Below are 25,435 nucleotides of genomic sequence, written 5' to 3' on the forward strand. Positions count from 1 at the left end.
CATCAGAATGTGACCTTCCTCAGGGACGGGAGTAAGGTCACATTCTGATGACCGAAACGTTGGATGCAGCGCCATGTATTTGTCTTGAACACAATATCTTTGGATTTCCCTGGCTGTGTGCTGTCTCGTTTTTCCCGGACCCCCATCTGGTAAAATCTTTCTGTGTATATATATATATGTGTGTATATATATAGTTGCATGATGAAGCCACTGTACAAATGAATGGGTGAAGGATGTGTATCGGGCCAGGGTGGCTTAACCCCTCGATTACCTTTGCGGTTATTATCCGATAAGGTGATTAAGGGGTTAATTGATATCTGAATGTAATTGCAATGTATTGGCTATGTATTTTGTTGGCAACGGAGGACAAGGATTTTGCTGGCGACGGGGGCTTCTTATTGATGAGGTCAGTAGAACTTTATTTCTGTTATTATGCTAGTTAATGTGTTTAATAATGGGCAAATAATCTATTATCCCTATCTGGATAATAGTTATTTTGCACATTATTGTACTGTATGTGTTTGGGTGGTGGTGGGGGGGGGAATTGATGTATTGAATGTATAGGTCAGGTTTATTTATTTTGAGATTTTGGAGATTCCCTGTCTAGACAAACTACCGCAACTAACCAAAGACATGAATATTAAATTGAGGAGATCAGAAAATCAACTTTTAATTAATAAGAACAATAAAAATTCTTAGAAATAAGAGAGATTATGCTCTTAATATTCAAAGATGTTGGGATACAGTAAAGGAAACCACTACAGATGGGGACCCTTTACACATGATACCCATGAATCCAATGCTACAGCTCCAAATCATTCAAAGGGTTCAGTACAAACCAAACATTCTAATTCCAAAGTTAATATTAGTATCCCAAGGACACCAAGAGATCCTAACTTTCATGCCAGACCCACCCATGAGAAACACACTAGACTCCCATCCAAATATCAAAGGAATGACACCATAGATTCCTCTGGATGGGTTACCAATGTCCATAAACAACAACAATGGAATCCCCATTATTCCAAACAGAATATGAAGCAGAATAAACAACATACTCCACATAATAGGAAATACAATAGTGCCACTAAGAAACAAACCAACACCCATAGAGGACAGGAATATGGAACACCTATCATTCCTCTACATAACAAATTTGAAGTATTAAAGGATAAAAAGAGGAAATAGAAAATGAGGATTTTTTAAACAGGTTGGAGAAATTGAGACAATCAATATCCACCTGGGATTCCAACCACCCACCTTTATTGGGAGCCCTCAAAAGATCATAAGGAAAAGACAGGATTCAGGAGAAGACATAGAGGGAGTGGAACAAGAGGTAGGAAAACAACCCTCCCCTCCCAAATCTATCCAGATGACCCAACATTAAAATTGAAGGGCATCTTTAATTTATCCCATTTTCAAATAGATCATACTTTAATGAATGTCTTGGGCAAAGGACTTTCATTTGCCTCCACACGTAGGGTTAACAACTTTGATCTTTATATAGATCTTCAGAAATTTAACCGTAAGTTAACTCTAAGTAGACATTCCGTTTCAGATCAGGGGGGCCAATTATCAACTCCAAACACTATTAACCCCATTGTCAATACACTGTCTACTAGTGAACAAAATCAACTTGTGGACTTGATATCCTTGATGGACGAAGGTTCAACTAGTGTTGGAGACGATATGTCTATGCAACACTCATTGTTTAAACCGAATTCTACTTTTTATCCCTATCACTCTAGGGGACAGTATATTGACATTTTTAATAAACTGGTGGGAAAGGAATTTAAGACGCTTGAACAATCGCAGACAACTTGAACAAATCGGAATATGAATTTGACTGCTCAGGAAAGACACGTGTTAAAAACATTACAACTAGATTCTAACACAGTTGTACATGAAGCAGATAAGGGTGGAGGCATCATACTCCAAGACAGAGTAGATTACTGCTTGGAGGCAACTAGATTATTGTCAGACCCATTGTCTTATTGTAAACTGCCCAAAGACCCTACAGTCCAATTCCAACTGGATCTCAATGAGTTGTTAAAATCTGCTTATCAATCGAATGTCCTCAAGAAACATGAGTTTGATTATTTTTGTTGGAAGGCTCCCACCATCCCTATTATGTATCATTTGCCTAAGATTCACAAATCACTCACTAATCCTCCAGGGCGACCTATTATTTCAGGGATTCATTCACTCACTGCTAATCTTTCTTCCTATGTAGATTTCTTTCTACAACCACTAGTATCACTATTACCATCACACTTACTTGACACCACTGCTTTACTCACTATCCTTACAGGTTTCATTTGGAAACCCTCATACCAATTAGCCACGTTGGATGTTCAAACACTTTACACTTCTATTCCACATAATGGGGGATTAGATGCTATTGATCACTTTTTATCACTACACGGCACTTTACCACTTCTTCAACGTAGGTTTATTCACAATTCAATAGAATTTATTTTGAAACACAATTATTTTCTTTTTGAACACGAGTTTTATTTACAACTGTGTGGCACTGCTATGGGGACACGTTTTGCACCATCTTTTGCAAATTTATACATGGGATGGTGGGAATCGTCACACATATGGGGTGCCGATGTATCTCCGCAGCAGTTGATTATGTGGCGGAGATACATCGATGATGTGATTGTAATTTGGGACGGTGACAGCATCTCATTTGATAGCTTTGTTGCCGAGCTAAATGACAACCAGTTTAATCTGATTTTCACTAGCGAGTTAAATCCAACTAACATCAATTAATTGGATTTAGAAATATACATTGCTAACAATAAATTATATACTAAAACTCATTTTAAAAGCACGAATGTGAACTCCTTTTTACATCCAACAAGTGCATTAATAATATTCCATATAGCCAGTTTTTGCGCATCAGGCGCAATTGTGCTGATCTAGAAACATTCAAGGTTCAATCTCAGACACTCGTAGAACATTTTCTACAAAAGGGCTATGATAGCACTATTATTAACAGAGCGTATAAAAGGGCGCTGAATTCTAATAGGGACAAATTGATTTATCCTTTAAGTAGTAAGCAAACACAAAATCAAATTGTTGCCACCAATGGTAGTTTGAATATATCTACTCAACCATTGGGAAACACTATTGTTAGCGATTCCATTCCATCAATCACCGCACCACAAATTGTAGAGCTGAAAAAATCCAATAAGAAAAAAATCAAATAATAAAAATGAGAAAAAGACACCATATTTTGTAACCAAATGTAATAGTTCACACAGTAAGATAAAACACATTCTCAATAAATATTGGTATATCTTACATATGGATCCCATTTTGGCCAAATTTTTACCCAAAAGACCACCCATTGTCTTTACAAAATCTAATAATCTTAAAACCATATTGGCCCCGAGCCTCCTTAAAGGCAGTGTTCCTACTAAAAAGAAGGACCTTAGAGATTTATTGGGGTTAAAGGGTAACCATAGATGTAATAGATGCAAAATCTGTCCCAGAATGTTAACACAAGATTATTTTAAATCCAAACTGACAGACTTTAAATATGAAATCCAAAATGATATTGATTGTTTAACAACATATGTCATATATATCTTACAATGTGGATGTGGACTACAATATGTAGGTCGCACCAAACACCATCTTAAAATACGTGTGATGGAACATCTTAGAAACATTGTTAACATTCCTAAACTATTGGCCTCTGGTAAACCACTTACGCACTTGTTGTCCCATTTTAAAGATGTCCATCAGTGCAGCACAGTAGGGGTTAAATATATGGGTATTGAACACATAGCTACAACCATTAGAGCTGGTGATAAGGACTTACAAATTGCAAGGAGGGAGCAGTTTTGGATTTTCCCCCTCCAAACTAAATATCCTGGGGGGTTAAATGATTATGTAGAACTGACTCCCTTTTTGAGGTGATTACATGAGTGTTATCCTTTTAGTCAACCAGCTGTTCGCTTTAAAGTTCTTTATATCCATATTTTTTTCCCCTTCTTAATTATTGTTTTTTTTCTCTTTTTTTCTTTTTTCTTATGTCTTCTTCTTTTTCTTTTCTTTTCCCTTTTCCCTTAATATATTTTATTCATTCTTTCTTTTTTCCCACTTTTGTTCTCCTGTCCCTCTGGTATTTTCCCATTATTCTCCCTTTTATGTGATAAATATCTATTATGTGTTGCATTTGTATCTGTTTGTAATGTGTTTGCACAATGTTTTATTTATATTGTTCATATTATTATATATGTGTTTTATTTATTACACTTGTTTATAGGGGGTTACCTGTTTGTATGACTTTATATGTCATTTTTATTGTGTGGCACTTTTGCTTTCAAGTATAATTATTTTTTGATCTCTTAAATGCCACTGAATTAATCTGTTACTATTATTAAACCCATGTTAACAATATGGATTTAAATATGAGAAGGGAGTATTTGTAAGACCAACCACCCCTCTCAACTATCAATCCAATTGGTTGTTTAGTCATTGTTACCAACCAATGACGAATTTGGACAGACATATAAAGGACCCCAGACAGGTGCCCCAGATATAGCCTGATGAAGTATACTTTCGTATACGAAACGCGTCGCGAATGGTGTTGCTGGCTTATATTCTACTCATAGCCAGTATACACACAAGTGGTTTTTATTCCGATCACGATCACAAAACTGAAACGGACAGGCATCTCAAGGACAGCTACAGGGGACTTCATTTCCTGCGTATGCACGCTACGCAGTCCACAACGCTGACACTCGTGGAGGTCTGACAGCGTTACAGAGCTACAGAGACAGACCCAGCGCGCGGGACTGGTTTCTGAGGATTGACACTGCCCCTGCATACCCTATTTGATGCCCTACCACAGGAGTTACGATCGAGATCGGGGATTATTAAAGTTTTTATTCATGTAAGTGGTTACTATTTTTTATTGTTTGTAGTCCACTTAATTTCTCTTATTTTGGTGCGCTCTTGTGTTTTTTTGTTTTTTTTAAAATTTATTTTACATTCAGGGTTTGTTCCTTTTGGTTCTGCGAGAGACTTCTGGAGACCACCTGCGGTATCCTTGGGCTTCTCACGGGTATCAGGCTGCTTGGTCCATGGGGGACACCTGCGGGGAAGAACCTGTGGCCCCACATCTGTGGGAGCACTGTGGACCCGTAGTGTACGGGGAAGAACCGGTGGCCCCACATCTGTGGGGGCACCGCGGACCCGTAGTGCCCACCCATGGGTCCCCAGACCCCTGTGGGAACAACCCGAGGCCCCTCAGACACCTGTGGGTCTTACCTGGGGGCCCCCAAACATCCACGAGCCTACCGTGGGGACCCAATTGTGGACCACGGTGACCCGCGGAGACCACCTGGTGGGCAATGGCACCTGGCAGGACCCACCAACAGGCCTCCAGAACCTGTATGAAACAAGTTGCTGGTAACCTGTAGGTCTGTGAGGTGACCCGTCAGGCCCACAGGGGACTCACATGGGCCTGGAGTATGAACCCTGTATGTAAAAGAATAAATCATGTATTTATGGGGGGCACAGGGGGTGGGTTATGTGATTAATAAATAGAATGATGTTTATTGTGGGGCACTGTATTGTTTTTATTGTGGGTACAGGGGGTGGGGGGGAGGTATTGGACACAAGGGTATGTGGGTAGGCCTCCCGGCTGGGTAGTGGGTGAGGGTGGTTAGGCCTAACAGGGTGGGGGGTTAGTGGGGGAGGGTATGTAGGCCTCCCGAGTGGTGGGTGAGGGTGGGTTAACCCATTAATGACTATAGCGGTTAATAACCGCTATGGTGATTAAAGGGTTAGGGGACATTACACTGGATGTTTTTATTCTTGTTTCTGTTTTGCAGCAGCGGAGGGGTAATGGACAGTGATGAAGATTAGGATGGCCGTAATTGTGGTAGCCAGTCAAGGGTGAGTGCTATATGTATTTAATGTATGTATTATTCTTTATGTATTTAAAATGGGCACATTCACTATTATCCATTTGTGGATAATAGTAATTATGCCCATTTCTATACTGTATGTGTTAGGGGGGGGGGGGTTCTTTATAAGTATGTATGTGTTTTGACATTAATTGGAGGGGGGCACACAATTGGTACTGCAGGCCTGCGGGTAACACCCGAGGGCCCACGCCGGCCTATAGTATCATTGATGTGCATATATGTGTATGCTAGGGGGGTATAGGGGTTGTTGGGGTAATATATATATATATTTATTTAGTATGGGGCTGTTGTGTGTGTTTTATTTTTATTGTGGGTAGCGGGGTGGGTGAAGGGGATGTTTGGCCCCAACGGTGGTTTGTTTAGGGCTTGCGGGTGGGTAGCGGGAGGGCTTAACCCCTTCATGACCGTAGCGGTATTAATCGCTACGGTCGTGAAGGGGTTAAGTGCACCCGCAACCCTCCCCCGCAAGCCATAAACAAGCAACAATGGCCAAATACCCCCTTCACCAACACCCGCTACCCACAATAAACCTGGCATGGTGGGTTAACCCCTTCATTGCCTTAGCGGAGGCATGCCGGGGGGCTCCGGTGCTGGTATTATTGGCTATCAGCTCCGGAGACCCCCGGCATCAATCCCAGCCAGGAAAAAGGCCTGATTTTTTCTAAGTGTCGACCTTGCCGATGCTTTTACACCACCAGCCCGCCAACTTTAGTTGGCGGGACGGATTGGCGTTCAAATCTCAATTCTGGAGTGCCGATCAGCAGCGAAAAGCTGATCGGGGCTACTTTCATTCAGCCGAGTTCAAAAAGTGCCGATAAGTGGCTTATCGGCACCCGGCTGCCGATAAGTTTTTATCGAGAAGCAAAATTGTCGATTTTCCCACTTATCGGCGCTTACTGAATCGGGAAGGCAATTTTGGCGATAAAATGGCGATAAAAGCCTTTTCGACGCTTACTGCATGAGGCCCTAAATCTTCATGATTTTTATAATATGCCCCTGCCACAACAATTTGAAAATTTTGAGAATGAGAAAAATCTGTTTACGTTCAATACTAAATAAACAAAAATACAGTTATCGCTCAATACCCAAAACATACAAATTAGTATCAGGCTCCAGGTGCGTAGGGAAGAAATAAGACACAAACACAAATGGCGAACAGAATCACCTAGATCCCTATTAGCATGCACTCATGGTGCACAAGTACAATTAACAAGGATGAATATCCACCGATGACCAAAATCCCACTATCCCAATGAGGGTATAACAACAGTAACGGTCTGTATAAAAACAGAAAATAACAAAACTTTAATGTTGACAAATAGTCACGCCGAAACAAGTATAGGTATGTACATGTGAATTAAAAGAGGAATAAAAATGTTCCCCTGAGGGGGGGTGTGTTGGGTGGGAAGCAGGTAGTGAAATTAATCAGCTTAATAGCTATGTTGTGATTATCTTAGCCTCACTACCAATCAATCCATATAAAGTGATGGTACGGTACTGTATAGTGGTGCGGTATAGGAAGTACTAATATAGCCCTGCTAAGGTATATATACCACAGACTGAATACACATGTTGTATATCATTAACTGCAGCGGCAGCAGAGGTAGGTATGGTAAAGAGTGTGGTGTGTAATATCACTCACGCTGTGTGTGCAGACAGTGTATAGTGGTGCAATGGTAAACACCTTTACACATAAGGATGCCTCTGTCAAAAGATGCCCCAACACTCAACCCCAGAGCTGATAATATCAGAAAGCTGCAGCACCACAATGTCAGCAGTGTCTTGTATACAACCGTATCTCCGAGCAGGGTGAGAAGATCTCCCGCTACCACTGTACTGAACACCGTCCCGCTCGCAGTCGCCACAACCGTGATGTCACTGCACCCTGACGCCGTTTCGTGTCCACAGACACTTCTTCAGGGGGAGGAGCTACATACCAGTCGCGTCATGCAAAGTATATACCCTACAAAGTGGGTGGGACTAATATAATAGACCAATCACAATAATGGTCTGATACAATTATTGGTGACAACTTTGTTAGTGACACAATCTGTCCCTTATTAGGTAAGTGAACCAAAACAAGTACACACAGAGACATAAACTTAAAGAGGTAAATATATTAAGTCAAACTAACTAGCAGTGTGATATAACTAGAGTGTAAAGGGAGACAGGATTCCTAATAATGATCTTCTATAGCATAACAGAGCAATATATCATGATTGTTGTAGGAATGTACTGACCTACACGACCCGCCCCCCAAGGGGAGGTCAAAGCGGGTCTCTAGTATTAAACTGTACAACTGTATACCCTTAGTCCCAATGGTTGAATTAATCAAGGTTTGAATAGTGACCAGCATCCTTGATGGTCAAATGGATGGGAGGAATGTAGGTGGAAGTTGTAAATCAGTATCCTAGGACTGTACTGACCTACACGACCCGCCCCAAAGGGGTCAAAACGGATCTCTAAGTTTTAAATTAAACTGTATACCCAGTTCTCTCTACCCCAAATAACAGATTAATAATAGATAGAGATGAATATAATACATCCTAGATGAATGAGGAGTAAATGAAGCCCTCATTCAAGCCTGATGGTGCTTTCGTGCCCAGTGTGTGAATCCACCTACATTCATGTTGCAAAAGTTTGCGATTCCAGTCTCCCTTACGGGGAACCGAAGGTACATGTTCGATTCCTATAAATGATAGGACCCCTGTCTCACCCCCATGTATATCATTTACATGACGCGCTACAGGTGTATCCCGTCTATTGCAGACCGAGCCAAGGTGTTCCAGGACTCTAACTTTAAGGGGCCTGTGTGTCTCACCAACATACTGTTTCTTGCACACACATGTGATCAAATAAATAACCCCAGTTGTGAGACAGTTGATGAATGTCTTAATGGGAAATGTGTGGGAATTGTTGGAATCTGAGAAGTTTTGAGATTTAGTCACAGCGGGGCATGCCTTGAAATGACCACAGGGATAAAATCCCTTCGGTTTGGGTCTTAACCAGGTCCTGGTACGTGTGTTCTTAAAATGGCTATGTACCAGGATATCACGGATGTTCCTGGACCGCCTACATACCATATTGGGGGTTGACTTTAAGACCTTCTGTAGGTCTTTGTCTTCGGTCAAAATGTGCCAATGTCTTGACAGGCTCTGTCATATCAGTCCCCATTTGTCATTATAGGTACTGATAAATCTAATGACAGTATCACCCAATGGTTCAGGAACCCGATGTTTCCCAAGAAGTGTGTGTCTAAGTGATAACAAGGCCCTGCGGTACGCCCGTTTTAACACTTTATTGCTGTACCCTCTCTCTATAAAGCGTTCCTTCATGTCCATTGCCTGTAGTTGGAATTCAGCAGTAGTGGAACAATTACGTCTTAAACGTAAAAATTGTCCGATAGGAATACTGTTGACCATATACAGTAGGAGGGGTGATGGCTGGTAGCCAAAAGAAGACTGTTAGTAGACGTAGGTTTCTGGATCCTGGTAGCTGAAAACATCTTATATGGCACGCATTCGGCAGCAGCCGAGAGGCACACATTTGCAGTTTGTGCACTGTACATGCCAACTGGAACACCACAGCTTCATGTTAAGTTATGACTTAAACCACCTCTTAGCTTTGGACCACTGTTGGTCTGTTCTCACAATACTACTGCAAAACATGACTTCTTTTCCAACTCTCTAAATCTTCTTGCTACCAGTATTACAGAAACCTGGCTTACCCCCTCAGACACCTCCTCTCCCGCTGCCCTCACTTATTGTGGTCTCTCGCTCAGCCACACCCTCAGAACAGGGAATAGACAGTGTGGAGGAGTTGGCATAATACTTCCCCCACGCTGTACATTTCATCTTATACCCCCCTTTCCCTCACTCTTTCATCCTTCAAACTCCATGCTGTCTCTTCCCCCCCCTTTTCCCCCATGTTGCTGTCATCTCCCTGTATCCGCATCTCTATTTCTTAACAACTTTGATATCTGGCTTTCTCACTTCATCTCTTACACACACCTACTGTCTTCTTGGGAAACTTTAACATACTTATTGACAGCTAGAATGCTACTTCAGCTGCCCATCGTATCTCGTTAACCTCTTCCCATGTTCTCTCCCAGTGGACAATCTCTCCTACTCACTGCAATGGACACTGCTTTGATCTGGTTTTCTCTCACATCTGCTCTGTCTCTAACACCTTTAACACTCCCTTCCTTCTATCTGATCATCACCTCCTAACCTTTAGCCTCACTCTTCTCTGTTCCCCCTCCAGAACACCTATTTTCACATGCACATACAGAAACCTTCAAGCTCTCTCCAATTTTCAACATCTTTACACCTCTCCTCTCTCCCATCTGTAGCCTTTCCTGCCGAGACCTTCAAACTCTCTATACAACAGTACACTTTCATCAGCCTTAGACAAGACAGCTCCTGCCATCACATGTTTCCACTAACAACAAGTCACAACAAGCAGCAGATAAAACTGCCCCCTCTGAAGATCGCAGATCTCCTGCATGTACAAATGTAGCAGAGCTGATCTTAAACTGTTGAGCAGTTAGTTCCACCAGGACTGTCCTACAACATTGAAAGCATTCTTTATTTCAAGCAAGTTCTACTCTCTACATCCTAAAGTGCACACACATTGCTGAATGCTAATCTAGGAAATCACGCTCTAGAACTAATTTCCTCCACAATAAAATCCTACTAAAATCCTAATACACTGCCCTCTCCCTTGTCAAACAAACCTACTTTTCTTATCTCTTACAACTCTGCCCTCTAACCCTCAATGCCTATCTACCACCTTTAACTCCCTACTCTGCCCAACTGAACTTTCGTCGCCTTCCACCGTCACGGCCCAAGACCTTGCCACCTATTTCACAGATAAGGCTGAGTACATAGAGACTTCAGCCGTGCGGAGGCGCACGGAGGCTGAGGGAAAGCGGGTGCTTTCCCTGGCCTTAGTCTGCGGGCCATCCGGGGGCGTGTTGGGGGGCGTGTTGGGGGGCGGGCCAGTGACGTCACAAGCTGGTTCGCCCTCATTGGGTGAACCACTCACGTGACAGGCCCTGCACTCCCATGAGTGCTTAAACTACAAAAAAATTGTTGGCTACGCTTCCGCACGCCCTGCTAATGCCGCTCTCATTGCGGCTGCAGGGGCTCACTGCCAAGCGTGAGCGTGGGTCAGCATGGGTCAGCGCCTAAGTGCTGACCATGCCCATGGCCTAAGATTGAGTCCATCAGACATCACAGCTGTTAATGTCCTGCTCCACACATCACACTTACCTCCTTTTGTACATCTAAATCCACCCATAGTTAATTTTCCCCCAAATCATCTCACCGTACAACCTGCCCTCTCGATCCTATTCCCTCACATCTCATGCGCTCCATCTGGCACACAAAGCCCTTATATAACATACCTTTTTAACCTCTCACATCTCCGGTACATTCTATCTTCCTCCAAACATGCACTCTACACATGTTCTAAAGAAGCCCTATCTTGATCAGCCTTTTTGTCTTACCATAGCCCTATCTTTCTTCTCCCCTGTCTACTTGAGTGGCATTTACACAACCACTTGACTCACTTTCTCAGCTCCACCTACCTGCTTGACTCCCTGAAATCTGGTTTCCATACTCTATAATCCGCCCAGTATGCATTAACAAATGTGTCCAACAACATACTAACAGCTAAGTCTAAGGGTCATTTCTCTTTACTAATCCTCTTGGATCTCTGTGCTGCCTTTGACAACCCCTTCTCTGCACACTCTACTCTCCTTTGGCGTCTTTCACACAGCCCTCTCCTGGTTCAAGCCCTACCTTTCTAACCACTTTTTTAGTGTTTCCTTTTCTGACGTCTTCTCTTTTTCACTCACTCTCTCTGTCAGGGTTCCACAAGGCTATGTCCTTAGCCCTCTGCTCTTCTCACATATACCACTTCTCTTGGTGAACTAAAACAATATTTTGACTTTCTATATGCCGATGACACCCAAATCTACCTCTCCTCCACCGACCTTTCCCCCTCTTTCCTGTATTAATGTATTTTAATTGTTAATGTATTTTTTTTATTGAAAGCTTAATATTGATTGCCAATGTGGCTATCTAGGCTCTCCATTGAGAGGGTCTAGTAATCCACAGTGAAAATACATGGTTTTATGTTTCAAATGTATTTTCTTTTTTTGGTAATTACTGTATGTGTATTTTATTTTATGTTCAAAACCACTATTAGCCACATTTGGCTAATAGGGATATCGGGCATTAGTCTTGAGGGGGGGGAGTGGTTACACCACCCAGAGGGATAGTAGGGGGTGTGTGGTGGGAGGGTTTAACCCCTTTATTACCATAGTGGTTAGTCACTAAGGTAATGACGTTTTGCTTTTAGTTTATTTAAATTTGTAGTACAGTATGCAGTATTGAAGCAGGGGTGTCCGGAGCTGAACTGCATTAATTTCGGCTCCGGAGACCCCCTTCTTCAATCCTATGTACCAAAAATAATAAACATATCTGCTGTAAGAGTTGCAACAGGAGGCACAGAGAGAGGAACTGCTTCTCTCTGCTGTCTCTGCACACCTTTTACAGACTTGTGGTGACCCTGCAGGATTAACACTGCAGGAGTCCCATTCAGAAGCAGGGACCCTGCTGCATTAATCCTTCTGGGAAATTCACTGTGTTTGGTCATGATCATGCTTAACTGTGATTACGACCACATTGGGCCAAGGACCGCCCACTTCAAGTGCTGCACGGAGAAACTTGAATCGCGCCACATCTGTAGGTCTGACTTACAAATCTCTCAACGATGCTGACCCCAAATATATCCCCAAGTGCCTCCTTTATTTTGCCCACGGTATCCGCCTCTCCTCCTGCCTTATTATATCCTTTCACGCCCATCTACATTACTTCTCCCATGCTGCCCCCTCCTCTGTGGAATTTCCTACCACGTAACATCAGACTGTGCCCCAGCTTTTATACATTACAAATTTCTGAAAACTCACCTTTTATGGAAGCCTACCACCCCCTCATCTCGATTTGTACCAGCTGTGCTGCTGGACCAAATTCCATGCTAACACCCCTATCATCCACACTCCCAAACATTACTCGATCCAGCCATGTGGCTGGACCATATTCCATCCTGAGGCCTACTCCATCCCACAAGAGAAGCCACATTACCTTTTGTTTAAACATTGCCCCTTATTCCCTCTAGATTGTAAGCTCTCATGAGCAGGTCCCTCTACGTCCTATACCTGTGCTTGTTTGTCCTTATTTGTATTTGTATGTGATTCTGTTTATGTACCGTGCTGTGGAATATGTTGGTGCTTTACAAATAAACGATAATAGTAATTGCAAGTGTGAACCTGATCCCATTATCATGTGATTTGCAATTTAACTCAATGGAGCCGTGAGTTTGGAAATTAAATGTAGTGATTTATTAAATGAGGTGATTAACGTTAGCTATATCTGTACACATTCATATGCTATTCAATAAGCTCAAAATAGCAGCAATTACATAATCACAGTCCACAGCTACATCATTTTCTTGTCTCCTAGTCAAGGCGGCCAACAGACCGATTCAACTATACAAATAATGGCACAATATACTGTAGATATCCAAATTGGACATACTGCCTGAATTTGCTGACAACAAATTTAATCACACGTTTAATAAGAATTTAACCCCGCAGTAAATGTATTGGTAATCAAGTGATATACAATGTATCCTGTCACGTGCTGAAAAAAAACCATTTGCAATATCATACACCATTAGAAACTGTGAGAACCATGTGAGAAAGCATGCAATTTGATATGTTGCTTTCCCCTGGCAACACATTACTCATAGGTCTACTGATGCAGCTGCCGTTATTGAAACAAATCATGTGTTGTATACCTCGGAATACCCATGTCATGGCGCAGGATTTCTTCCAACCGTACCGCCTTAAGACGCGAGTGCAGAAAATGAGTGCATTTTAGTGTTCTGGCTTTTAAACACCTGAAATTGACACAGTAGCACAGTACTGTACACATTCCAATTAATTAATTTCATTGCATTTAATTGCACACAATCCATAAAATTCAAACAAAGCAACCGCGATAAACACGTGTGCCGGGGCGATTGGCGGTGTTCATGCCGCATGGAGTACAGTAGCGCACACGAAAACGACGCCGTGATTTGTTCGAATAACGGCCGCTGCACCTGTACAGTACCGACACACTTTATCCGAGTGTGGTCGGTACCGCAAGCCGGGAAATCTCCCGGCTTGCTAGTGGCCGCCCCTCGGCGTGCCGCGCGTCATAGACGCGCGGTCACGCGTCATCGGGAGCGTGCGCCCCCTGCACGCGCGTCCAGGGGCTCCCCGAGGGAGCCCTGGTGTCCCGCGATCGCGGGACAGCGGCAGGGGGTTCCGGGGGACCCGGCGGACCCGGCAGCGGTAGGGAGAGCGCCCCGATCGGAGGGCGCTCTTCCGCTGCTTCGGCGCGCGCCCGTCACTCTCGGGCGCGCGCCAGGCTACTGCTGCGGCAGAGAACGGGCAAATGCTCGAATAAACTCTGCCGCAGCAGTAGATACATAAAGCTCAGTTAAATCAGGCCAAATAACGTGATGTTACCTAAATATGTCATGGACCTAATTTGACCTGATTTCAATGGGTATCCACAAAGCTAATATGCAAAAACAACGTCCGTTTGCAAAAGTATCATTGTTACATTATCTGTAGCCGTGTGCACGTTCGTAGCACAGAGATGTGATAACCAATACACTGCACATGCACATTGGGAACAATTTATATTACATTCCAAGTAACGAACATTCCAGCCTGCTAATGCATGTGTGTTACTTGAACGTAAATAAAAATACCCCAATAAATAGCATTCTTTTAAGCCATTTGCTGCTGGGAGAATCGGGAGTGTGAAGTTTACTGATGAGCTAATCATCAGTGGGGTGCTTGATATCCACTCAAAGTTGTTAGAGGATCTATGCTCCCAAACAAGCGCAGCTGAGAAAACAACAATTTGGGCAATATCCTGGCCAGGATAAATGCCCTTGGGCATATTGTCAAATGCTTTGCAAGGAAGTGAAATTGGAGGAAAAACTGTAGCGACTGCATTTTGGATAGTTTCACACATTCCAAACACAAATTATATACAGTGTATTTAAGCGTGAAAACCATTAACTATCATTCAGACATTCAATTGAATAATGCTTAATAAACAGTATAATATATCACAGAATGATTAAACTGGCTATATCTGTATTGGACAACATCACGCAGTCCAAGTAGAACAGAACCAATAATTCTGCCGTGCATACTAAACACTACTTTATTTCAGTGCTTCTCCATACACCCTGAAGATTAAAATGAATAAATTAAATAAAAAGGAAGTGATGGAAGTAAGTTTTAATTTAGGACATGTGCAAGCTATTTTTTGCTACACTTCAGTATTGTTTCCCCAGCTTCATCTTCTTCCCGTTATTGACTGAATATCAGGTAAAATCAGCTCATAATCTTGAGCCATGTGGAATGGAGATTACAAAGATTAATTAAAATAGAAAAAAAAGGGGGAAGTTCCCAGCATTCAAATAATATGAAGATATGGGTTATGCCAAACAAAATGCTTTATAATTAGACAAATCACATACTGTAGCACAAAATACAAAATACACTGGTAATTGTAAAAAAAGAAAATAGGCAGTGTGTTACAAAATAAAATACAGCGAAAGGGGAGGCAGGGAAAGAGGGGAAGGAAAGAATAAGAGCAAGATTGAAAAGAGAACAAAGGGGCAAAGGAATAAACCCCTTCTTCCGGCGCTTCCCCAAAGACCAGATGGCCTAAGGTATGTCACCTTCACATAGAAAAAAAGCAGGTTCTAGCTCAAGGATAAGCATACATATGGTAGAACAATTCCCTTAACACCCTTTTAAATATAACCTCCCTCAAAATAAAAATCTGTGCTGAACAAAACATAAGTCTAAATGAGTAAGGAGACAAACAGCTGTAAGGCTAAGGCCTCAGGCATGGTGCCTCGGGCCGCGCTGAGCCGCACTCCTGCTCAGCCTCGCCTACTCAAGCTGGGGCTTTTTTGCGTCCTGGCAGGTGAGGCAGTGAGCGCGCTTTGGGGGGGGCGGGGCGAAGGCGTGGTGGGAGGCATAACGGAGGCGGAGCGCAGGCGTGGCGGGAGGCGGGGCTAGTCCCTCGCTCCCATTGGATGGTTACGGTCACGTGACCACTCCTCCGCTCCCCTCAGCGCCGAAATTCAAACCTGCCTGTCTCCTGAAAATTTCTGAGCATCGATGTACTGCAATCGTTATATAAATGCATAACTGATGTAAATAACACATTTGTAACAGGCTCTATAGTCTCCCTGCTTGCGCACAGCTTCGGTACAGGTAGGAAGCCGGTATTTCTGTTCAGGACGTGATGACAAGCGCATGCGTGAGCTGCCGTTTGCCTATTGGGCGATATGTACTTACTCGTGAGTGTACTTAAAGTGAGTGTACTTAAAGCGGGGTATGCCTGTAGAGTATTGCCTATTCTCTATACTTTCTTGACACAGATTAACCACCCACCTATGTTAAATTAATTGTTATAATTTCAAGAGGTGAATGTCAAATACATATTATTTGTACAACCTCGATATCAGTCATGTTGAAGTGATGCACTCCCTCTGCTCAACAGGAGGACAGAAGACATTTCATTTTTTTCTGGCAACATCCATTTTGCGATTTGGAAGAAGTGGTCCTGCAACTCTCCTTGATAGCAGAGTTTGGTGGCATTCTTCCATGGAATGTTTGGAGAAAAACTATGACTAGTGATGACACCTCACCTAATGTTGATTATGGTTGGGGATTCCGAGTTTATGTTTCAATCAAAAAACACTGAAAAAATGCCACCAAATGATCACATTGCTGCACTTACAGTTAAAAACGATAAAAAACAGAAATTAAGTATAGTTTCCCTTTGAATTAGACCTCTTGTTGCAGCCCGGACACACGGAGAAGAACAAAGCAAACTCAAGGGGAGTATGGAAACAAAAAATTCAGTGTACCGATTAACACCAAATACAAATCTGTTTCAATGTAATTTCTTTGTTAATACTGATAAATTGAATACCAGAAAACCAAAAAGATAAACACAGATTTCACCCACAAAAACCCCAGCAAAACCTGTAAATCCCTAGATTTTTGGACAGAATACAGAAACTAAGCTAGTAAGACTGATAGGGGATATAATAATTGATCTGTATATTTTTATAGAGGGGGGGCGGGCTATTGAAAAAACAAAAAGCACATACGTTTAAGTAAATAAAAATGACTGTTGCTGTACTGACAAATGTCTGGTAGAATGTTCTGGAAAAAACAATTTTCTTTATGTCAATTGATATTTTTACAAGAGGACATTACAAAAATTGCTGAAGCATGTAAAACATTTCAATATTGAAATAAAAATGTATGCAAGGCTACAGTATATGAAAAAGTGTAGTTCCTTTCTTTCATACACAAAATATATTGTGTATTCTTTGAGGACTTACTCTGTGCTGTATGACTGTATTATTGTTGACATGAATTTATGTGGACACAATTATATATATGGTAATTATAATGAATGACCAATTAAAACAAACATTATATATTGTGTGTCTATATACAGTAGGTGAGACAACAAAATAGATTTGATCAGCCTGCTGCAGAAGGGCCGGCGGAAACCTGGACTGGAGGCACAATATAAGTAATAATCACAGAAGAACAGGGCATTACTGGCCAATAATGCCCTGTTCTGAGGGGATTATTACTACTGTATTATAGGCTAAATGTAGGCTTATTTAATAAATAATAGACACTTTTGTATAGTTAAATAGATTTTTGTATTAAAATAAAATGGTAAATACATGAAACCACCTCTATACTATATACGCTTACACTGCAGATATCTATATCCACACACTGCCGCCCCCTCTGTGTACACACCCACACACGCAGCAGCTCAACACACACAAATTGCTGCTACACACACACAAACAGCACCTCTACACACACAGCAGCTCTACACACAAGCACACCACACACACACACTGGAGCTCTAGACACACAACACAGCACCTAATCTACACTCACAACACAGCACCACTACACACACAACACAGCACCTCTACACGCACAACACAGCAGCTCTACACACACAACACAGCAGCTCTACACACACAACACAGCAGCTCTACACACACAACACAGCAGCTCTACACACACAACACAGCAGCTCTACACACAACACAGCAGCTCTACACACACAACATAGCAGCTCTACACACACAACGCAGCAGCTCTACACACACACAACACAGCAGCTCTACACACACAAACTCTGCTGCTACACACACATGCTATACCCATAAAAACTGCTGCTGACACACACACACACACACACACACACACACATACACACACACACACACACACTGGAGCTCTATACACACACACACATCAGCTCTACACACACACAAACTGCTGCTACACATACAACAGCACAACACACACACACACACTGCAGCCACAATAAAAAATGCAGCCACTTACTAAACTTTGCACTCTCCCCCCCCACACCTCTACACACAACACAGCACAACACAGCACCTCTACTCACACCCCACACACACACCACTGCACCTCTATACAGAGCACTTCTATACACAACACAGCACCTCTACACACACACACACACACACACACGCACGCACGCACACACACACACACACACATACACACACACACACACTACACCCATAAACACTGCTGCTGACACTGACACATACAAACTGCAGCTCTATACACACACACAGCACCTCTACACAGATATACAACATAACAGCACAGCGCGCAAACACACTGCTACTGACACACAAATTTCAGCCACAAAGAAACTGCAGGCAGACACTTTTCTTTGCAGACTCCCCCCCAATTCAACTGAATCTGCTCAGAAAATCTCAGTCAGCTCTGGAGGGGGAGGAGCAACCCGTGGCTGATACTTCCTGATCAATCCCCGTCCCTGTCTCAGAGCTGTTACTTCATTCTAACCAATCCCCTGCCCTGTCTCAGCTGTTCTGAAAGCTGATTGGCTGGAAATAAACACATTGAAAACTGCACTTTGCAAGCTGCTAAAATCAGAGTGACTTCTGTCCAATCACCTCCCCTGTCTAAGAGCAAATTTCACTCTTTGTGAATAAGAACTGAAAGCTGATTGGCTGAAAAAATTGGCAAGCTGCCAAAAATTCTGGGCCATTACAGATTGGATAATGCCTGGAATCTTAACCAATCAGAGAGCAGGGATTTCAATAATGCCCGGAATTTACCAGCTTTAGCCTATAATACATATTATAGGCTAAAGCAGTCAAATTCATGGCATTATTGAAATTCCTGCCCTCTGATCGGTTAAAATTCCGGGCATTATCCAATCAGTAATGCCCAGAAATTTAGCTGCTTGCAAAGTGTTGATTTCAATGTGATTATTTTCAGCCAATCAGCTTTCAGAAGAGCTAAGACAGGGCAGGGGATTGGTCTAAAAGTAGGAACAGCTCTGAGACAGGGCAGGGGATTGGTTAAAAAGTATCAGCCACGGGTGACTCCTCCCCCTTGCTCCGTGAACTGAGAAGATTCAGTTGAATTGGTGGTGGTGGGAGAGAGTCTGCAAAGCAAGTGAGTGTCGGTCTAAAGTTTGTTTCTGGCTGTAGTTTCTGTGTGTGTGTGTGTGTGTGTGTGTGTGTGTGTCAGTGTCAGCAGCAGCAGCAGCAGCAGTGTTTATGAGTGTAGCAGCAGCTGTGTGTGTGCTGTGCTGTTGTATTTGTGTGTAACAGCAGTTTGTGTGTGTAGCAGCAGTTTGTGTGTGTAGATGTTCTGTGTTGTGTGTAGAGGTGTGTGTAGAGGATCTGTGTTGTGTGTAGAGGTGCTGTGTTGTGTTGTGTGTAGAGGTGCTGTGTTGTGTGTGTAGAGGTGCTGTGTTGTGAGTGTAGATGTGCTGTGTTGTGTGTGTGTAGAGCTCCAGTGTGTGTGTGTGTTTGTGGTTGTGTGTGAGGAGGTGCTGTGTTGTGTGTGTGTGTGTGTAGCAGCAGTTTGTGTGTGTGTAGATCTTCTGTGTTTGTGTGTGTGTGTGTGTGTGTGTGTGTGTGTGTGTGTGTGTGTGTGTGTGTGTGTGTGTGTGTGTGTGTGTGTGTGTGTGTGTGTGTGTGTGTGTACAGAGGGAGCGGCAGTGTGTGGATATTGATATCTGCAGTGTAAGAGTATATAGAGGTGGATTCATGTATTTACCATTTTATGTTAATAAAAAAAATCTATATAACTATACAAAAGTGTCTATTATTTCTGAAAAAAAGTCTACATTTAGCCTATAATAGTAATAATCCCCTCAGAACAGGGCATTACTGGCCAATAATGCCCTGGCTGGGTTAAAGTCCCTCGGCTTCGCCTTGGGCCTTCAGCTCTTCCAGCCAGGGCATTATTGGCCAGTAATGCCCTGTTCTGCGGGGATTATTACTTAAATAACACTTGCCTGAAGAAACGCAGTTTCTGAAATAAAATAAGGTTTAAAATATCACTCATCTCAAAATAAAAAATCTCCTTGATACAATCAATTAGAAGTCAGCGACACACAAATAAATTAAAGGTACTGTAGGAAAAAAGTTAGTATGTTGTATCTGTATTTTATTTTAAAGACAGTGCCTAACATTTTAAATAAATTATGCAGGGAGATTTGATTAACTGAATCTGTTAGGTATTACAGCATGTTAATTCTGTTATCAGTGCCAAGTTTAAAAAAAACAGAAAAAAAGTTAATATTTTAACAAACATTACAAAAGGACAGGGAATAAATGAAGAGGTGCATGAGAGCTCAGAACAAGGTATGTCTTGAAGTGAGAGAAAAAACAATATCCCATTTTATAATATGATCTTCAGCTTTATTTTCAGATGTGGCTAAAAAGGCCTTGAGCCATATAGTGAATAATCATCTTAGAAAATGAAGGTTTGATAGTCAGGTAAACAGTCTGTTTACTTAAGCAGAAAATTAATTAGATCTACAGGTTTTAGATTGTTGAGAGGATCCAGAGCTTGTACTGAACTGCAGATAAATTATCTTTCTTTGTAAACATGGAACTAGATCAAGGACAAGGGGGCATGAGCATAAAATGTTGGTGATCCTAAATATGTGAGCCAATATAACTGATATCCACTGCATCGTTAGGTACAATATTGTTCTCTTTTTCAAGGAAAGCAAGAGTATCAGTTTCAAAGCATGGACCCATTTGGTAAATATTTGAATTTTAGCTTTTCAGGATAACTTTAGTCAAAGCTACAGTATGGACAATCCAGTTTTTTTTATGTGCTGGTGTCAAGGGAGACTAAACAAATATATTTACCTTCTATTATATTTTTAGAAATGGTTGGAATTAAGATGGATTGAAAAACGAGTGAGTAATGATATGCAAGGGAATAAACCAAACGTGTTCTATGTCCCCCAACCCTCTTTCCTACTGGACATTTTATAATTGGCATTACTACCATTTCTACCTCCCCAGTAACGCTTAGTAATAACATGCTCCTTTCCTTTCTAACTATCAGGTCCTATCAACCAAGTGGTTCCTGATATTACTTAAGGTTATGAGGGGAAAACATATTTAAAAGACACCCTAAACTGTTGCCTATTTACTAAATTGTGGTGCTGGCTTAGTGCATTGTAACATTATTAACTTTTTACATGTACAGTAATTGACTCTTTTTTTAGATAACTAGCAACAATTACTTTTTAAAACACGTGAATATTAAAAAAAAATTAAAAGCACTATTTTTTCAACTATGCCATAGTGTGTTCAGCCAAGTCACATAACACTGTACTTTGAAACGTGTGTAGGCATCTTTGAAAATAATAGTTTGTCATTATACAGTACTGCCTTTTAAATATGTGTACTGTATGATTAGACTTGTACTCTATCCATATTATTATTATTTCACTTGACATATAACACATTAAACCAAATGTCATTGACTAAATCCCTAATTGAGCCACCTGTGCTGAAGCAGGAATATCCTGAAAACCTAACCTGCTGGTGGCCCTTGAGGACTTGAGTTGGCCGCCCCTGTTATAGGGTAAAGAAGAGTGAGCTCTTAACAAAGTTTGTGTCTATAAAATGAGCAATATTTACAGAGCTGATATTGCAGTAAACTGGCAAGAATACGTAAGATAACATACGCTAAATGATAAACATCATTACAATTGCCACAGTGGAGCTTCTAGGCATAAACAACATGGTGAGCTACACACAAATATGTTTCTCTTTCCTATGACTAAAGAGAACATTGAACAATGATTTTCTACCCTATGAATATTTAACTTGAGAAATAGAGCACCAGGTTTGCACTGAGGCAATATACATTGCTTTTTTAGTAGGTTGCAATATAAATTCAAACAAATATTTCCCACTCTGTACTGATAAAATATGTACCAGCAAGATTTTTTTTAAATCCAACATTTTCTATTAAAAAAAAAATCACAGTAATCACTAACATTGAAGCCTGTCGTGCAAACACACCTTTTTCATTGAAAACAACTACATATCCACAAACACTGTTATGTTAGGTTAAGTATACATGGCAACATTTTTTTTTTTTCCATAATTTTATCTGAGATAAAATGTCCCACAGAACCAAGGCTATAAAGATGACATCATAAACAAGTGTTTGTAAAAACATCATGCGAGTGTGTGACTAGTAATTAATCTAAAGTCAGTAGTATGTTTAGTAGCCAATGTGGTTGCATATCCTATTTACAGTTCTGTATGTATACTAAGAACATGATACAGTTTAATTGCTGGTAAATTAGAGAAGTTACTTGAAGTGCAATGAATTTGCTTCCCAAGACTTACAATTCAGTAGAGTTCCTTGGGATATCTTGTGGAATCTCGACCACCTTGTTTTCCTGGCAGATGAAAATCGTACCCGAGCACCGACAGATATGATGACATCCAAAAATGGTATGGAAACAAACCAATAAGCAGATACAAATAAAAGACATTATGTCTACATTTGCTCTGTCTCTCATTCACTCAAAAACTTCACACAGTCTTTTATGACTGAGCATAAGGTCCGCCTTCAAATAGAGGTATACCATGTGATATTGAGAAGCTGACTTCTCTGTTCTTTAGCATGCTGAGTAAGCTAACTTATAGTAAAGTCTTTAGCACTAGAAATGTCCTATTGGCAATTTTGTGACAATTTTATATCTTAACAAGTGTTTCAGTAGTAATATAACCTTGGACTTAAACCTAAAGTGTCACAGATAACTGCATATTTGAGCCATGTAGTGTTTTCAATGTCTATACATTGCTTTGCTTTAGAATAGTAATACTGTGGAATATAATATTTAACTGTTTTTCTAGAGCTAGAGATAGTGTTTATCTAAAGTTGCAGTTGTCCTTGGATACTCTGCCAATGCTACGTCTTTATAAATAAATCGCCATTTGTTCACAGTACCTGCTTTCATAAGAATTATGCAAGCACATTTCCAAATAGAATCTGTGCCAAAAAAGAAATTTCTTAACAAAACATTGCCATGTATTTAGGAAAAGTTGGCGGATTTGCATTTGCTGTTGTTAGATATTTGCAATTAAAATATTGACAATAGAAATTGCTTAAAATACCATCCAGCAACAACACCGTAACCTTGTATAAATCACACTACATTTCCCAAAGTCTGCTTACTGTATGTAAATGCAATTAGACAATTATAACCAGAAAAATGTCATTATGTACAGAATAGTCATAAAGATGGATGCATATTTGTAAAAAAAAAAACATGTATTGGAATTGATACATTTTAAATGTTGGAGATATCATTGCAAAATATAAATGTATAAAGTTCAATAAAGTCACAGATATGTGGACATTTTTAATACATAAAGAAAAATTGACCTATGACATAATTTAGAAATAATCTGTGTTGCATCCACTGAAAAGCTTTGAACAGTTAAACAGAGAGTGTTTGATTGCTGAAATTTAAAGGACTAGTCTGAAGCGGCCACTCCGGCTGTTTTTGCCCAAATATCCTCATTGACTTCAATGGGCATTTTCATCTGAAAATGTCCTGAACTGCCTCTTTAGACATTACAGAATAAAAGGCATCTTCTGTGCGTACCTTTGTGTACCATGTGCGGGTCGCCTGATTCCTGGGCCAGGTGGTTGGGCTTGCTTTATTTATATAGAGCAAACAGTGTACTCAGCGCTTCACAAAAACAATAGAGTACAGGGAATTATAATAATATAATAAGCGCAGCGAAGACAGACAATAGGAAAGGAAATCCCTGCCCCGGAGAGCTTGCAAACTAAGTGCAGGGAGACGTACAGAGACAGCAAGCGAGGGAATAACTGCAGTAGATGGCAGTGCTTGGCAACAATCGTTGGTAGGTGTGACTGAGTGTGGGATAGTAGCTATGAGTCCAGGCTATTATGATGCTTCTTTTGCGATGTGTGTTTTAAGGTTGGTCGGTATTAAATTAGATGGGTTAATATCATTAGCAGGGAAAGAGGTGGCATGGAGGTATGGGTGAGAGCAGGTGTGTATATCTCTGGGTCCTGGACTAGCAGAGATATCCCCAGCAGCAAGAAGGAGGAGTAGAGAGCGAGAGAGTGAGAGAGAGAAAGAGAGAGTGAGAGAGTGAGATAATGAGAGTGAGAGAGTGAGATAGAGAGAATGAGAGAGAGAATAGAGAATAGAGGATTTGTGTGGGTGCTTGTTATTTAGGGGTGTAGAAGTTGTTGGGAAAGAGGTGTGAAAGTAGTGGTGCAATGTGTGGTGCATATGCATAGGTGGAGGGGAGGAGCGATGGAGAAATGTGGATAGGAGGAGAGGGGGGAAGTTGGTGAGAAGAGAAAGTTTACAAAGGAGTGAGAAAATAGCAAATAGGGAGGGTATAATGAAACATAGGAGGAGAAAGAGGCCAAATGTGTTGGAGGATAAGCGTGGGAGTTGAAAGAGAAGGTGTATACATCAGGCCTGGCAGGGCAGTGTAGCACTGAAGATTAAACAGCAGCTCAGAAACAGAATCTATAGATACTGTATGAACAAATTGTCAGAGCATTTAGAAAGCCAAGTTCTCACAATTGCAGGGTTGTTATTGAAGTGCAGAATCCAGTTCTTCAATATTGCAGAACAGTGTGTTGCAGATATTTTTAATACTATAGGGGTTAATGTAATATTATTGTATTTACTTGTACAATGTACAAACTTACTTGTACATAGTGTTATATTTGTTTTTGTCAGTGCCGTACAGAAGAATCAGTTGAATGAGGTCCAAAATAAGGTATTATTTCACCTAGTTCCTTCATGGTTCAGCACACATGGTATGGCAGTATGCCATAATGACATTTACCATACTAATAAAAAATACCTGCTTTGACATCTGACTAGATAAATCAAAATTTAGTGAGCTCGGAATTATATTGACTTTGTGTAAGATATAGATTATGTTAA

General features: G+C 41.2%; 1 protein-coding gene across 12 annotated transcripts in view; it reads right to left on the reverse strand.

Moving 5' to 3' along the window:
• FSHR (follicle stimulating hormone receptor) overlaps positions 1-23,256 on the reverse strand; it is a 219,202-nt gene extending 195,946 nt beyond the window's left edge. For 2 of the 12 annotated variants that reach the window (XM_075595858.1, XM_075595862.1), the window contains exon 1: positions 22,833-23,256. In XM_075595858.1, the coding sequence (XP_075451973.1) occupies positions 22,833-23,008 (176 nt within the window). In that variant the 5' untranslated portion in view covers positions 23,009-23,256. The remainder of the gene's footprint in view (positions 1-22,832) is intronic. The other 10 variants (XM_075595861.1, XM_075595857.1, XM_075595867.1 and 7 more) reach the window with 7 other exon arrangements.
• Positions 23,257-25,435: the final 2,179 nt, after the last annotated feature.

Source organism: Ascaphus truei, chromosome 4 (genome assembly GCF_040206685.1).
Source record: "Ascaphus truei isolate aAscTru1 chromosome 4, aAscTru1.hap1, whole genome shotgun sequence".
NCBI lineage: Eukaryota > Metazoa > Chordata > Amphibia > Anura > Ascaphidae > Ascaphus > Ascaphus truei.